The 17,259-nt window shown below is 34.2% G+C and overlaps 1 protein-coding gene across 1 annotated transcript; it reads right to left on the reverse strand.

Moving 5' to 3' along the window:
* Positions 1–11,987: 11,987 nt before the first annotated feature.
* LOC104216635 (premnaspirodiene oxygenase-like) lies at positions 11,988–14,513 on the reverse strand. The gene is made up of 2 exons (XM_009766737.2): positions 13,561–14,513; positions 11,988–12,873 (listed from the first exon to the last, which is right to left on the reverse strand). The coding sequence occupies exons 1-2, from the start codon at positions 14,443–14,445 to the stop codon at positions 12,253–12,255; spliced, it is 1,506 nt and encodes a 501-aa protein (XP_009765039.1). The 5' UTR covers positions 14,446–14,513; the 3' UTR covers positions 11,988–12,252.
* Positions 14,514–17,259: the final 2,746 nt, after the last annotated feature.

Raw genomic sequence — 17,259 nt, forward strand, 5'->3', positions numbered from 1 at the left:
TACTTGGCTTAATTATCTTGATTTACTAAATATATTTTTCTGTTGTTATATAATTCTGTTACCGCCTTAAAATATTTATAATTAGAGACCTTTAAACGAATCACGCGTACGTATATTCGTGTTATATATTTTTACAAAGCATGAAGAATCGTGTCACGCGTACGTGTACACAATAAGATTGACAATATTATTTTATTATTAAAATATCATACGTTCAAAATTAAAAATAAAATTAAGAACATCGTCGCCCTTGTATGATTAAACAGTGAACTGCACATCTCGGGTTATATGAAATTATTTTAACATCCTCGGAGAACCCCTTTTTTTTTAAAAAAAAAAATTTGCTCGAAGTTGCGCGAACGCATAATCCGAATTGCTTTTAAAAATATAATCAGGTTACGCGGACGCATCCCTAATCACGCAAAATATTCTGAATGGTATTATGGATTTTCCACAAATTGTTTATTACATCCATACATTTTTATGTGAAAATCATGAGAAATCCCCATTTGAGATGCCCTTAAATTCTTTGAAAGAATTCACAATTTATTAAATGTTGACCGCTGATTATATTTTCACGTGTGAATTATATTCTTCCGAGCCATTCAAATTATAGGAGTAAAAATAAACAAAGTGTGATTAAGACTATCATTTTTCTCGTAAATACAATATATGTATACCCAAAAAGTGAATTGCGTATGAAACAAAAAAAAAATTGATTTATGAAAGGAAGAGATGTTTTCGAAGAATTTTCATTATTTTATTTGTAGCGAATGCTATATTACATTCTTAAAATTGTTACAATTTATAAGCCTAATCTCCTTCCACATCACTTATTCTTAATCCGATATGCATGATTATTTTGGTTAATTCTGCTTATGATTGAGTTTGGGATATACATAATCGAAACGATTTTTATTCTCAACCTATGCGAACTATTGGCAAACATAACTTTACATGTTATAAAAAAATTGTTGACTTATCGTTTACATTATTTTTTAAAGAAATGAGGTGATTGCATTCAAATAACTAGGCCATTTGTTATTAAGAAAAGAACAAATCTACCTGTTGTCTTTAATAAGACGATATCATATATAACATGAATATACCCCTACACCATTCACCATATTCCAACATTGTGAACCTAACGGATTTTATCAATGCATCTTTCGACTATTGATTATAAACATAACCATTATTACGCCATATATGAACAAAATGCAACCAACATCATCTAGCCTTAAACCACAACCAAATAATTAACAAAATATGCTAACAATGTATTTTCTTGACATTTCCATACTATTCTGTACCTAACTAACAATGTCACAAGACTTAATTAATGGCCAACTTTATGCCATGTTACCTATCTTGACAATTCAATCATAACTATACTTTAATGAAATTCTGAAATAGATAACACTATTACAACACTTATACGAATTTCAAAAGGGAATGATTAACTAATAATTATCATGTCAAGCATACTACTATATTAACCAACATGAAACAAAACTGAAGTTTAAACTAATGAACTTAGATGAATAGAAGACAGAATTGTAATTCCAAACTTCATTTATTTGCCATGTTGAAGCCTTTCATGACATGGGTTTACAGATATGTACCTGGAAATAAGGGTAGAAAAGGTGAATTTCAGCAGTAACAACAGCAACAAAATCAGCAAAATATACCAGTATTTCCTCAGATTTGAGCAACAAAACAGGACCCGAGGAACCCAGAAGCACAAGAGCAAAGCTTCTTAAAGAATTTCAGATTTTAAAACCAAGCAGTATCAACAAACAGACCCGGACAGATTCCAGAAAACAATGTTTCAGATTTTCCTTTTCCTTTTCTATTATCTGTTTCAGACTATGTGTATATGAGTGCTCTATTTTCTGTTTCTTTTTCTATTTTTCTTCTTTCTTTTCAGATTTCTGTTTTCTGCTTCTGTGTGTTTTTCCTCTCTTAATTTCTGCGTGTATTAAAATCTGTCTCTCTCTGTGTTCAAATCTGGTTTTTTTTTTCAATCAATCCCAATCCCCTCTATCTTATACAGGTCTGCCCCCTTTTCTTTTCAGTACTGCCTGGACCCCCTTCTTCTTTTAAAAAATCAGAAAATCCCATAAAAAACTGCTTTTACTACTTTAAATCCCATTAAGTGATTTTTTTCCTGATTTTCAGCATTCCCATTACCTTTTGTTTCCCATTATCTCATTAAGTAATAGCCATTATCACTCCACTATCAGCACACTACTATTATCACATTACCCTATTGTTTCCATCCCAGAAATACCCTTGAAACTCCCTTAATATTACTGTTATTACTGCCCCAGACCAAAGACTGCCTAAACCTTAACAGATTTATCTGAATTAAACTGTTTAGTAGCTAATAACCAATTCCTAAATCAAAACAAACATTCTGTCTTTTCAATGATAGCTAATTGATCCAACACCCAATGTCTAATAGCTAATGGACAAAAAACTAAATTCAGATTGAACACTGAACTTGCATACAAATATATTAACAATACACAGAACTTAACAGAACAAAATCTGAATTGAAATTGAATTTAGCATAAATGCAGGGGCATTGTCAGTATATTGACACTGCCTGAAACCAACTGCTCAGAAATTAATACACAAATGTTTGGTAAACTTTCTGACTTATTAAACAAGAACCAACTAATTAGCAAGAACTAATTAACTGATTACAACAACATGATAATAGTCAATCAAAACAGGTGAACATGTTATTACAATGCATTATCAGAAACAGGCTTTTGTAATATAACTAATCGATGAACTTAATCGAGTCGATTACACACATTGTTAATAATCACAACCAACAGAAACCATGCCCTATCTGATCACATGAACGGCTACGAGACAGAATCAAATACACAAATAGGAAAATTACACAGACTACTAAAATAGGCAACTATATACACGTAGGAAACAAAAAGAAGTAGAAAAATACCTCTGAATCTTCGATTTTACTCAAACAACAAGCTTGACTTTGAATTCGGACCTTTTTGAGGCTGAACAGACTTTATTCGAAGTATTCTCAATTGAGAATACCTCGATTAAAGTCTCTTAGACCTCAATCCCTTATTTAATTCGGGCAAATTCCATGTTTTGAAATTTTTAGGGTTTCTGATTCTCGGATCTTAAATTCGAACACTTTTGGGCAGATTCGAAGGGAACCAAAGATGACACAAGGGTGAGGGAGGCCTGGGGGTCATTTGGTGTTAGTTTGGAACGAATCTGAGTGAGTTCATGTTTGGTTTGAACCTTCAAAAGAAGATTCGAAGAGCTCTGAGGTGATTCGAGCCAAACAAACACCAGATCCATAGCTAGGGTAGTTAGAGGAAGCTACGGTGTTAGTTTGGAAGTCATCGGAAAGGGTTGAGTTTTCAGACCAACCTTCGATTTAAGATTCGAAGAGTTGGGGCCTGATTCGAAGGAAACTAATACCAGATCTGTGAAGAGGGGGTTGTGAGGAGTCGAGGGTGTTAAGGTGGTGACCGACGGCGTTGTTGCCGCCGGGTTTCAGGCGATGGGGAATGAGGGCGGCTAGGGTTAGGGGTGTGCTTTCGGAGAGGATGATGAACAATAGAGAGGAGGGGGGGTGTTTAGTTAGGGGGCCGAGGTAAGGATTTGGATTTATATAGGGATGGGGTGAATTGATACTGACCGTTAGATCAGGCAGAATGGATGGCCAGGATCTACCTACTTACATGAACGGCGTCGTTTTGGTTTAGTTGGGGAATGGGTCGGCCCGGGTAATGGATCGGGTAGGGGTTACGGGTAAGGGATGTGAGATCTCAGCCGTTGGATGGATTTGATCCAACGGTCCTTGATGAAATGTGACCAAACGTCGTCGTTTGGATTTATTCCTGAGTTGGACCGACCTGGGTTGTTTGGATTGGGCTGTGGGGGGGGGGTAAATTTGTTTGGGCCTGTATTTCAGTCCAGGTCCGTTTTTTTTAGTTTTAAAACTTATTTTATATTTCCTAATTTTAATCCTAATTATAAAAATCCTAATTAAAATTATAAAACAATTTTAACCTTACAAAAATATTAATTGCCTTTTTAACAACTATTTAACACATAGACAAAGCGTTAATCACACAGTGAAACATTAAAACTAGAACAAATGCATATTTTTGTGATTTTATTTCAATTATCTTTTAAATGCATAATTAAATCCTAGATATGCATGCAACATGTATTTTTATTTTATTTTCGTTTAATTATAACAAAGTTAACATTTACGGACAAAACACAAACAATTAATAAACATCACATAAATTCTAAAAATTGCATACTAAGAGAATTTTGTTTTATTTTTTGATTTATTTTAGAGTATTTTTTGTGAGGTAAAAATCACGTGCTCACATGGAATAATTAACTTTCTTCCTTGGATTCCAAATTCATCAATCAGATGAAGGAATCTTTATTTGTCAGACAAAGTACACAAAAGAGCTAATACAAAATTCGAAATGGACAATGCCAAGGTAATTGGGACTCTTATGAGTCCAGCTACATCTCTCTGATAAATATGAGGAAGTAAAATCAGTAGATGAATAAAAATATCGTGGAATGATTGGATCTCTACTCTATTTGGCCGCTAGTCGCCCCGACATAATGTTTAGTGCATGCAGATGTGTCAGGTTCTGAGCAGCTCCAAAGAAGTAATATTTAATTATCGTGAAGTAAATTATGAGACACCTTATTAGAACTACTTCACATGGATTATGATATCCACGCCTTAACAATTTTAAGCTTGAAGGTTTTTCACATGCAGACCTTACAAGTGATAAAGATGACAAGAAAAGTACAAGTGGAACTTATCAATCGCTTGGCAAATCAATTATTTCCTGGAACAGTAAGAAACATGGATTAGTTTCACTGTTTACAACTGAAGCTGAATACATTGCCATTAGGCAATGCTGTGCTCAACTACTTTGGATTACTCATCAATTAACTGATTATGATCTTTCGTTTAAGCCTATTAAAATTTTCTATTATAATTCTAGTGCTATATGTCTTTAACAAAATACAGTGCATCATCCTAGAGCAAATCATATAGATATCAAGCATCATTTCATTAGAGATCATATTCTTAAGGGTGACAATGAATTATCTTTTGTTAACACGGAAAATCAATTAGCTGATATGTTCAGTAAGCCTCTTCTAGCGGATAGGTTTCAAATGTTCAACCACTCCATTTTGCTATGGTGACCTAGGTGGTCAGAAATTATGAGTGTATCCCTCACCTTTCTAGAAATCTTCAAAAGATCTACTTTAAAATTATCCTTCATGATCACTTTGAATAGTTGCTATAAGATGCCCCTTTTTTCATTCAATTCTTTTACAGAAAATCTCAGTGTTTTTCAATGCTTCATCTTATGAGATAAGAAAATCATCCATGTAAAATGCGAGTAGTCATCAACAATAACAAAAGCATATCGTTTACCTCCAATGCTGGCAGTTCTAGTAGGTCCAAACAGATCCATGTGAAGCAATTGTAAAGGCTTGGTAGTAGACACAATGTCCTTAGTTTTGAAAGAGTTTCTAGTTTATTTACCAATTTGACATGCACATTTTTAGAAAAATTAAGCTTGGGAAGACCAATAACTAAATCATGCTTGGAGATCTTTTCAATTAGATGCATGCTTACATGATCAAGTTTTTTATGCCAGAGACATAAATGATCAGATATGGCTATCAATATTTTCAATGCCATCAAGAATGTAAATGTTTCCACACCTTTTACCAAGGAGAATAATCGTACCTGCCTCATCTTCAATAGCACATCCTATTTTCTTGAATTTAACTTCGTACCCCGAATCACACAGTTGACTTATACTTAGAAGATTGTAATTGAGTCCATCCACTAGATATACCTCTGTAATATCTCAATTATTGTTGAATGGAACTATGATAGTACCAACTATCTTTCCTCTTGAATCATCTCCAAATTTGACATTTCCACTATTTATTTTTGTGACTTATTTGAATAAATTTTTGTCACCCGTCATGTGACTGGAACACGCACTGTCTAAATACCATTTTCCTTTGCGACTCTTTATGTGGTGTTCCTGCAAAATAAAATTATCACCTTCCTTTAGGTACCCAAGCTTGCTTGGGTCCTTGTTGGTTAGTATTACTAGAATCAAGGTTGTTTTAGGGTTTCCAAATCCATCCTGAAATATTTGATTTACAAAATCTACAAAATTCGTATTTATGACCAACTTTGTTATAGTAATGATAAATAGGGGTTGATCCAGTTTTCGATCTCCCACTTGTGTTAATACTTGTGGACCCAGTTCTAGCCACTTTTTTTCCAGTTGACTTGTAAGTCGTCTAGTTAGATTTGATAGAACTGATAACTTGTGGACTTGAGCATGCCATTAATTTGCATTTGCAATTTTTGAACTTCATCTCTTTCGATTTCACAGACTTCAAGCTTAAGTTCCCACTCCTTCTTTTTTCCTTATTGAGTCTCCTTAGTTCATTCAATATTTTTGTAACGGCCGGTCGTTTCGTGAATCATAGCCTCGTTTCTCCCATTTCTTCTTTCTTATGTGTTCCTTAGCTATACATCGTATCGTGTTGGTTAGTTCGGGTCTGGAGTGGTTTTGGTGTCGAATGAGACACTTAGTCTCCTATTTAGAAGTTTAAGTTAGAAAGTCAACCAGATGTTAACTTATATGTAAACGATCTCATATGTGAATTTTGATGGTTCGGTTAGCTCTGTTAGGTGATTTTGGATTTGGGAGCGCGTCCAGATTGTAATTTTGTGGTCCGTGGTAGAATTAGGCTTGAATTGGCGAAATTGGAAATTTGGCGATTTTCGGTCGACAGTGAAAATTTTGATATCGAGGTTGGAATAGAATTTTGGAAGTTGGAGTAGGTTCGTAGTGTCATTTGTGACGTGTATACAAAATTTCAGGTCATTCGGACGGGGATTAGTAGGTTTCGACATCGTTTGAGGAAATTGGAAAATTAGAAGTTCTTAAGCTTGAATTCGAAGGTAATTTGGTGTTTTGATGTTGTTTTTGGTATTCCAGAGGTTCGACTAAGTTTGAATATTGATATGTGATTTGTTGGTATGTTTGGTAGAGGTCCCGAGGGCCTCGGGTTGATTTCGGGTGGTTGGCGAATCAAGGATGGAATTTGAGGAATGCTAGAGATTTCATTCAGTTTTAGAAAGAATTTCTGTAAATTGGGCTGAATGTCATACTTGGGCCTTGTGCTAGAACTGTTTGGACCCTTATGGGCATTTTCTTATAATTCTCTCATTGTTTTGATTAAGAAATCTATACTCAGCCATGCTATGTTGACTGATTTCATAACTCAGTCTTTATTACCCCATTTTGATGCATATAAAATGTTATTTTTGGCCAAGCACCCTATTTTACTGACAGCCCGAGTGGCTTGAGAGGTTTATGACTGAGTGAGGCCGATAGCCTATTTTGTAAGGATATTATGGGATCAGGCTACGCGTCGCAACATATTGTTACTGATTCATAATTTTGTGAGGTCGAGGGGATGATTTATTTATGCCACGAAGTGTCTTGATATAGCGTGTGGGCTGTAGGACCCCCTCCGGAGTCTGCACACCCCCAATGAGTGCGTGTACCCTGAGTGAGTGATATGATGTTTGCCCGAGGGGCTGTTCTTGATTCATGTTGTGCCCGAGGGGCTGTTTAGAGTTATTATGAGGTATGCCTGAGGGGCTGTATATGAGTGATTGCGAGGTTTGCCCAATAGGCTGTTTATGATTCATGTTTGCCCCTGGGGCTGTTCACGAGTGATGTTTTGCCCGGGGGAATATTTATGTTTTCATCATTTTTACTCACTGTTTCATCACTTTGTTTGAAAATTGTTGAAATATGTTTTAAACGATTTTGCTGAAACTGAATTTAAATGAGCTGAGTTAATTCAAAACCCGGATTTTAAAAGCATGTTGTATCCTACTTAGATTTCATGATATGAACTGCTCAGTCTTTATTTACTTTTATTACTTATTGAGTTGGCCTACTCACATTATTAACTGCATTTTGTGTGCAGATCCAGAGGTTGCTGGACGTGCTAGCGATTGTTGATTTCATCCGTCGCGGATCTGTGGAGTTAGCGAGGTAGTTGCATGGCAATCACAACTCTGTTCTTCTCCCTCCTATCTTCATACAGATGTTATTAGTTATTTTCCAGACTGTCTTAGTCTTAGTATTATTGGACAGTTCTTGGTAGATACTCATGACTAGTGACACCCTGATGTTGGGCTTTTCTTTCCGCACTTTGTTATTTAGATTTATCTTATAAAGTTTTGTTAATTAAATAGCTTAAAGAAATCCTTATTTTAAAATATCGGGTTGTTTTAGTAAAAGAGTCGGCTTGCCTAGTTCCACGATAGGTACCATCACGACATGGTAGATTTGGGTCGTGATAACTTTTTGAGACTCCTTTAGGGTAAGGTCAAGAATATCCTGCAATTCATTACATCTATCATAAGTTATAGTATCTTACCTCGCTTGTTTCACCTCATGCCATGAAACAATTCTCATTAGTATCTTCTTTGCATTCATCGTCTGATGCATCTTCATCAGTCCAGCAACCAGAGTATCTGTTCATGTCGTTTTATAAGATGGTCATGAAACACAGATTTGCTATTTCTTCGTGTTCTAAAATATCTTCATCACTCCAGCTCCGAAGGATTTGTTTCTATTGAATTCTCTAGAGACTTTTCTTTTAAGATCTGGGCATTCAGCTTGAACATGCTCATACTCATAACACTTTTCATTATTCTTGTCTTGTTCATTATATTGTCTGGTTTGCCTGGATGGCATCCTTCCCCTTCTTGTGTTTCTATACCTTCTCATTAATCCATCCATGTTTCTTGATACCATGGCAATTTCTTCTTCAAGAGCCTCTAGGTCATCATCAATATCATTTTCAGGTCCTTCAGTTACAGTTTTGAAGGCAATTGTTTTCTTCTTTTCTTCCTGATTTGTTTTCTTGATATGGGTTTTCTCGAATGCTATAAGATCTCTTTGCAGTTCATCATATGAAAGTGTTTAGATCTTGAGATTCGAGTGCGACTACTTTTGTATGCCAAGTTGTAGGTAAACTCCTTAGAATTTTTCAAACTTGATCGCCACTTGATTAGCATTTACCAAAGGCTTTTAGATTGCCGATAATTTTGGTGAATCTTCCAAATATTCCTCAATGGATTCTCATTCTTTCATCTGGAAGAGTTCAAAATCATAAACAAACATGTTTATCCGAGTTTCTTTCACTTTGTTGGTTCCTTCATAAGTGACTTCATATTTTTCCCACATTTCTTTGGTTGTATCACAGTTTGAAATTTTCTCATACTCTTCTCCACTTGTAGCATTGTAGAGCAAGTTTCGTGCTTTAGCATTAACTTGAACAACCATCATTTGCCCTTCTGAGTATTTATCTATATCTTTAGGATTAACGGGTGGTTGAGCTGCTGCTGTAATGGATAGTTTCCTCTTTTGGTAACGGCCATACTTTGACATCGTAGAATTTTGCATAAATTTCATTCGAACTTTCCAGGGAGAAAAGTGTTGTTTATTGAAATATGGTGGCCTCACTTTCCATGTTCCTTCATGAAAAAGTGCTCCAATAGTTACTTGATTTACCATAATCTTTTCTCACAAGCAATTAAGCAAAAAGTGGGAGACTAGCTCTGATATCAACTGAAAGGTGCAGGGGGGGGGTGAATTATGATTTTTATTTTCTTTTGCGAGGTAGTCGACTAACTTGCATTCTAGTCGACAGGGCTTTTCAAAACTAAATATAAGAAAGTAAATTGCAAAAAGTAAATGACACAGAATATTTATACTGGTTCAGATTCAGAGTAAATTCACCTCCAATCCTCTTGGGTTGCGACGGTGATCTATTTAAAGTATGAAGTGGCTTAGTACAGATGAGTTAATATTATTATACACCAACAGCTTTTGGTCACCGTGTTCTCTCTCTTATAATCGATACAATGCATCACTAGTGTTCTTTTCTCTCTCTTCTCTTCTTAGTTATAAAGGAAATTTATAGCAGACTACAGTGCTTGTTTGAAGTAGAACTAAGAGACTGAAATTAGTTTGATCTAAGTATGTCCATCCTTGGCATCTTCTGTAGAATATATATGGCGAGTTGGTCTCCTTCTTCACGGCGTGATAGTGCAATATTTGAACGGCATTAATCCAAGGGAGTTGATTGTCAGAATCAATCAAGATGATTTTATTTCAGAAATAGAATGGATTTTTCCTTTCGTCGCTTCCTTGATTTCCTTTCCTTGCGAATCGTTGAGAAGAATATTCTCAGAAGATCTTCTGTGTAGATGATTGATCTTCTACCCTGATTGATTGATGCCTTCCATAAATAGTTGGTTCGAATATCTACACGTTTAATCTTCTATACTGATAGATTGATCATCTTATGCTGATAGATTGATGCATTCCGTAAATGGTTGATTCGAAAATCCAGTTTCCATAGAACATGCGGTCAGAACAGTTGTACTCCTTGATTTTGCCTTTGGATCTTGACTTGCATGTCTGCCTCCTTGATTTGTGCTTTTTGTTAGAATCTTTCCCATTCTCATGACATCATTTGGGATTGGTTTCCTGCAAGTAGAATTAAGTTATTGTCTATCATTAAAATTCATATTTAACAGTTACTACACTGTACAGTGATGAGGATTATCATATTCACATATTTGCCTACATTTGTTTGATTAAATGCCTTAGAGAATATTTTTAAGCTATAACATTTCCAATTGTTTACTCATTTAGAATATGAACTAGATTATGTCTTGGGGTTGTTAATACTTGAAATATCGAAGAGAAAATTTAAAATAATGAAGTATGGTGCCTTCTTTTGCTTAGAAGCTTTGTTGATTAAGTCCTTTTATGCTAAGGAGTTGTTGCCAAAGCAGTAACAACTTGATGGGAGGGTTGTTACTTTAAATATAATGTTTGTTTTGATTATTATTTAAAGTTTATTGTATTGTATCTTTAAATTCGTAGTTACGTAATGGCAAAAAAAATCCATTTTATGTAACGACCGATTTGATGTGCTCGCGTCGTTACCTTATTTTTTTTCTCATCTGCCCTTCCTTATTATTAAATAACCCTCTTTTATTCTTTTTCCTACCTTTTTATAATAATTCTACCTTCGTACATTACTTTTTCTTTGTAAAATTGCAAGTTTATTCTTCATATTGTTGGTGCATGACATTGCGAAACAACAACAAATAATAGAATCTATCCAAATATTATATATATCAAAACGATACAGTACAATACATTACAATACAATACGATACGATACGATACATTACGAAATGGTATATAACAACCATCGAAACAAGCTGTATGTTGTCATAATAATTCTGAAAGTAAGTTGTCATAATAATTTGGAAATCTTTGCTGAGGACTGCATGCAGTAACTGTAGAGTAGATATTCCAAGTTTGACGTTTCCATTGCTTGAGCTTGTATGTGACACGTACGCCCTTTATATTCTTTCTTGTTCTAATGCTTAAGGTTGCTGTTGTGATCTTTTACAGTAGCTTGTAGAGATATAGCTGATCATCGTGAACTAGGGCTGTCTAAGCAGAGGATACTGGGTTCTTAAGGATTAAGGGTACCAGGAGGGTACTGTGATGTTTTACCATAGCTTTTAGATTTTCTGTTAGTTTTAGGGGTATTTTAAGACCAAAAGATAACGTTGAAGACAATTATGGACCAATAGGTTGAAGAAGGACAAATTTAAGACAAATCCAATAGGTTAAGGGCGTTTTTGGTCCTTTTCCGTTAATCATATAACTCCCAAACCATCCTTTAAGGTTGTATACACGCTCATATTAATATTTAGAGACTTATTTGATGTACGGGTATTAGAAATATGTTCCTATTATCCTATATAAGAAGTTCAGGGATGGTACATAAACAGAATATGTAGTATAAAACACCATCAATTTATCTCCTGGATCGTCATAATACGAGGGATACAAGTATGTATAGTGTCCCCACCTCATTACATTCAAAAATTTGAGATCAACAAAAATTCTCATTCGCCAACTTGTATCCGAAACTATCATGATTTTTATTATATATGATAAAAGACATATATTAGAAATAGGTAAAACCTACAACACTATAAGAAGAATTAATACATTATTGGTGGGGTTGACAGAAACTCAAATTTTTGATATCATTGCATCACTTTTGAGAAGGTTGATATGGAGTAGCAGTCAAGTATAAATCACTCTTTCTAGAACAAGTTGCTCCTGACGACTCAATCATGTCCAAGTCACATGGATTGATTCCAGTAGGGAGTTTCCAATCAAAATGATATAACAATTGAGCTAGTGGCAAATAAACATTAGCCAAACCAAATGATATCCCAGGACACATTCTTCTTCCACTACCAAATGGAAGATATTCAAAATTATTACCAATAAAATCCATAGAGTTGTGTTCAAATCTCTCTGGCTTAAAGCTTTCGACATCATCCCAATATTTTGGATCTCTTCCAATAGCCCAAACGTTAACCATAAGTTTTGTTTTCAATGAAATAGTGTAGCCGTTTATGTCTGTTTCTTCTCTTGATTCTCTTGGGAGCAAAAGGGGAAACGGAGGATGGAGTCTAAAAGTTTCTTTGATGACTAATTTTAGGTATTTCAACTCCTCGACATCATTTTCATCAAAAGTTTCTTTTCCTCTGAAGGCTTTTCTTACCTCTGCTTGAGCTTTAGCGAATACAGTTGGATTCTTCATCATTTCGACCATGGCCCAATCAATTGTGGTTGATGAAGTTTCTGTGCCCGCACCAAACATGTCCTTCATTTTGTAGCAAGTTAAAGTATTAAAATCTCACGCATGCTATTTATTTCGTACAAACGTTTTGACCAATTTCAGCTGAATATTTAAATAACTTATTTATACTAGGTTTGTGCTACTACCTTTATTCTACATCGAAAGAAACTTTTAAAAGTTCTAGGCCAAAATTATTTTCTACTCATGATATTTTGCTACTTATTTCATTATTATCATTGAAAGGCTAAGTTGTGGTCGTTGACATATGTTTTTTCATGGGACTTTTCAAATGTGTAAATTTAGTCATGAAAATAAGAGTAGTAGTCCTATTAAGAAAACCAACTTAACTGCCTCTTTAAGTAGCAAAATAATTATAGAAAAATGACAACTATGCTATTAGAGAAAGTACTAGGTGTATGCTTAAATCATAATACTTCCTTCGTTTCATTTTATATGGCAGTATTTGATTAGATATATAATGTTTATAAAAAAAAAAAAAGACTTTTCGAACTTATGGTTTTAAACATGTCATGAATTTCTATAGCTATAAAGGCATGTCATTAAGGATATAATGAGAAGCTTAAAGTTAAATTATTTCTAATGGTAAAATTTGTCATTTTTTTGGAACAAACTAAAAAAAAAGTGTTATATAAAAGGGAACAGAAAGAGTAATAATAATGAGGGAAGAATGATGCAGTACACAATACTTACAAAAATAATAGCTTTGATGTTGTCGTTGGTGATTGGGAACTGAAGGCCTCCCTCTTTCATTAGTCTTAGCAGTACGTCAATTAAACCTTCACCTCCTAATTCATCATTATTCTTTCCAGTTGCAATTTTCTTGTGCTCATTGATAATTTTTTCAAGAATGGCATCTAACTCATGGTGTGCATCCATAACTTTAGCTTTCATCCCACTGAGCACATGAAGAAACTTCAATGAAGGAAATATATCAGCAATATCGAACCCTTCCATTAAGCTTGACACTTTTTTTACTAGTCGTGCAAATTCGTCTTGCTCCTTGTATTCTTGTCCAAAGGCTGATCTACATGTCATAGAGCTTGTGAATACAGAAATCCTTTTTGTTACATTAACAGGCTTACCAGAAGATGATCGAAAAAATTCAATCATACGAAAAACTTCATCTCGTCTAACTGAACTGAATGACCTAACATTTTTGGCACTAAGCAATTCCAAGAGACAAATTTTACGCATTTGTCTCCAGTAATCACCATAGGGGGAAAAGACAATGTCCGTCCCGTTGTAGCATACAATTTTGGCAGCTAAAAGTAAAGGCCGAGATGCAAAAGCGAGGTCATGAGTTTTTAGTACTTCTTTCGCCATCTCAGGAGAAGTAACAGCAACTACAGAAACTTCACCTAGTTGAAGGTGCATAAGTGGACCATATTTTTTGGCTAAATCTCCAAGGACATGATGTGGAGGTCCACCTAGCAAATGAAACATGTTTCCAAGTAAAGGTAATTTCCATGGACCTGGAGGCAATCTTTTGGTATGGCTATTGGAATTCTTCCATTTCCTTAATAAAAAGAGGAAAGACACAAAAAGGAAAAGGGAAAAGAAGTTGAAGTACTGCATTTTGGGAGAGTTAAATGGCTTGATAGGTTCTGCAATCTGTTGGAAATATATGCTCTTTTATAGGCTTTTTGTTGTGGCAAGAAATGGAATTCTTCTAGAGAAATATGACAGATGCACATTTCTGCAACTTTTTTATATTAATTTGGTGACGGAGATAGAAATAAAGAGAGAAAGAATTTTGGAACTTGTGACATTTGTATAGTTATTAAACTTTTAACTTGGAAATTGTAATCTTAAATGTCTCATGATATTTGTTTGGCTATAAAATCAAGTCATTAAAGGTAAAATAAGAAATTTAAAGTTAAATTATCTTTGAATACAAAGATGAGTTCATTCGTTTTGGAACAAATTAAAAAGAAAATATTGTCAGTTAAATGAAAACGAGGGAATAATTCTGTAGATGCCCCAATAAATTCATAGTAGACAGTCCTACTTACAAGGGTTTTGTGGCAATAATTAACTTCTCGTCCTAGTTATATTCAAATATGGCTGCTACAAAAGAAGGCAAATGTTTTTAAATCAATATAATAAAAAAAGTAGTCAAAAAATAAATCTGGTGGAGGCCAAAGACGCCATATCATATTTTTATTTATTTTTTGTACAGCCGGACTACAACTTGTGCATTTGTCTTATTTTGATTGTCATAAAGGCTCCATAAACATATATATATTTGGTGTATTTTGCATATGGTATGGACAATCGTTATGTCATTCATGAAAGGAACATATTTCTTATATAAGATGGTACCTCAATGGAGGTTAAAGTTAATTAAAGGTATAGGTTGTTGGAGTTAAGATTTTAAATTTATAGATTCTAAATTTTAGAGAAAAAATATATAAGTTCCCTTAAACTTGTCCGGAAAACTGGCTGGACACTAACTTTATTTACCCCTATTTTTGTTTGATGGAATAAATACCACCCCAAATATAAACATAACAAAAAAGAAAAGGACAAAGAACTAAAGGCACGTAAATTCTAAAAAAAGAATGTGGGCCCTCTGATATGTGTATTATCCAATAAAAAAGAAAAAAAAAGGGCCCCTAGTCCTCCTTTCTCCTTCTTCTTCCTCCTCCCCCCCCCCCCCAACCAACAAACTCATTCCCTCTCCTTCTTCCCCATCCTCTCAAGCTCGCCATAGCTGCTCTTCAATCACTATCTTCTTTTTTCTTTCTTTTTCTATTTTTTTCCTTTCTTCTTCTAGATAAATTAAGGAGAGAAGAAACAACATTTTTCTAAATTGAAATCCTCAAGACTTGTTAGCAAATGATCTCTATTTGTCTTGAGCAAATACAGTAAATATTTCATTTCATCCTTTATTAGGTATCACAAAAACTCATGTAAATTGGTTGTCCATTGCACATCTAATAGTAATTGGGCAAAATCATCAAACTTTGTCCATAATAAAATTTGAGTTAAAATGAAAAATTACGTTAACATATAATATTTCATCGAAAATAGAACAAACTACAGGAAAACTCAATTCAAGAAAATGAAAAAGGACGCTTCCAATCTTCTTCCCTGATGCCATTTTTGTGCTTGTTGATTTTAGTGATTAATTAGTGTATAAAATTATAAGTAAAGGAAAAGAAACAAAAAATCATGAATAAACAAAAAAAAAACAAAAAAGAATAAAAATCAAAATTTAAATTATCTTTGACGTGGCGCTGACATGGCACCAACATCTCACATTGTGAGACTGGTGTTATAATCTCAGGGTGGTATTTATTCTACTTCAAACAAGAATAGGGGGACAAATAAATATGCGTAAAGTTGCAGCGTGCAACCTAGTTTTTCGGTCAAGTTTAGGGGGAAACTGACGTATTTTTCCGATTTTAGAATGATAACTTGGTTCTAAAGTTAATATTCGTACATATTAATTGGTTGGACAATGTAGGATGTCAGTCACGGTCCTTATGATGTTGGGACATGGCACATGTCATACATTTGTGAGCAAATCAATATCAAATTATCTCGTGCGCATGCTATTTATTGTGTACAAAGTGTTTGATCAATTATACTGAATTATTCTAACAGCTCATTTATACTATACTTGTGTTACTACCTTTTGTTGTACATCGAAAGGAACTTTAATATTTTCAAGTCTGGAAAATTTATTTATCATGATATTTTGCTATTATTTCCTTATCTTAGAAATGCTAAATTGTGTTGGTACTTATTTCATTATACTTTTTCTTGTGATAGCAAAACTAATAGTCCTCTTTGAAGACTATCTGAATCAACTTTTTAAGTTGGTGGCTGGAAATCGAAGGCCTGCGTCTTTCATACTATATTCTTTGTCTATTACACAATTAAACTTTCTTCCAAGAAATAGTTCAGCTGGCTTTTAAGAACAAATACGAGGTAAGCGCGCAGTTCTTTTAATTGATTAATTATTATGGAGCTAAATAGAAATATAGTATCTTTTTATCAAAGCTTGTTAGTAAGCAGTTAAAGTAGAATTCAAGATTTTAAGCTTATGAGTTCTAGTTTGAGGCATGACAACATATTGAATCGGAATAAATTATATAGAATATGAACTAAAGTTATTAAATTCTGTTGAACTCGTAAGGAATGATGTACATCCGCCCTTGTAAGCACTGGAGCATGACCTAGAAGTCAATCAATTGCGGCTGCAAGAAGTTTGATAGGAACTTTTACATATTCAATAGCTTATTTACACTAGAATAGTGTTACACTACCTTCTGTTCAACACTCGACAGGAACTTTTACATTTTCAAGTCTGAAATTAATTATTTATTCTAATAATTTTGTCACGATCCAAAAATTACTAATCGTGATGGCACCTAACTCAAT

Source organism: Nicotiana sylvestris, chromosome 9 (genome assembly GCF_000393655.2).
Source record: "Nicotiana sylvestris chromosome 9, ASM39365v2, whole genome shotgun sequence".
NCBI lineage: Eukaryota > Viridiplantae > Streptophyta > Magnoliopsida > Solanales > Solanaceae > Nicotiana > Nicotiana sylvestris.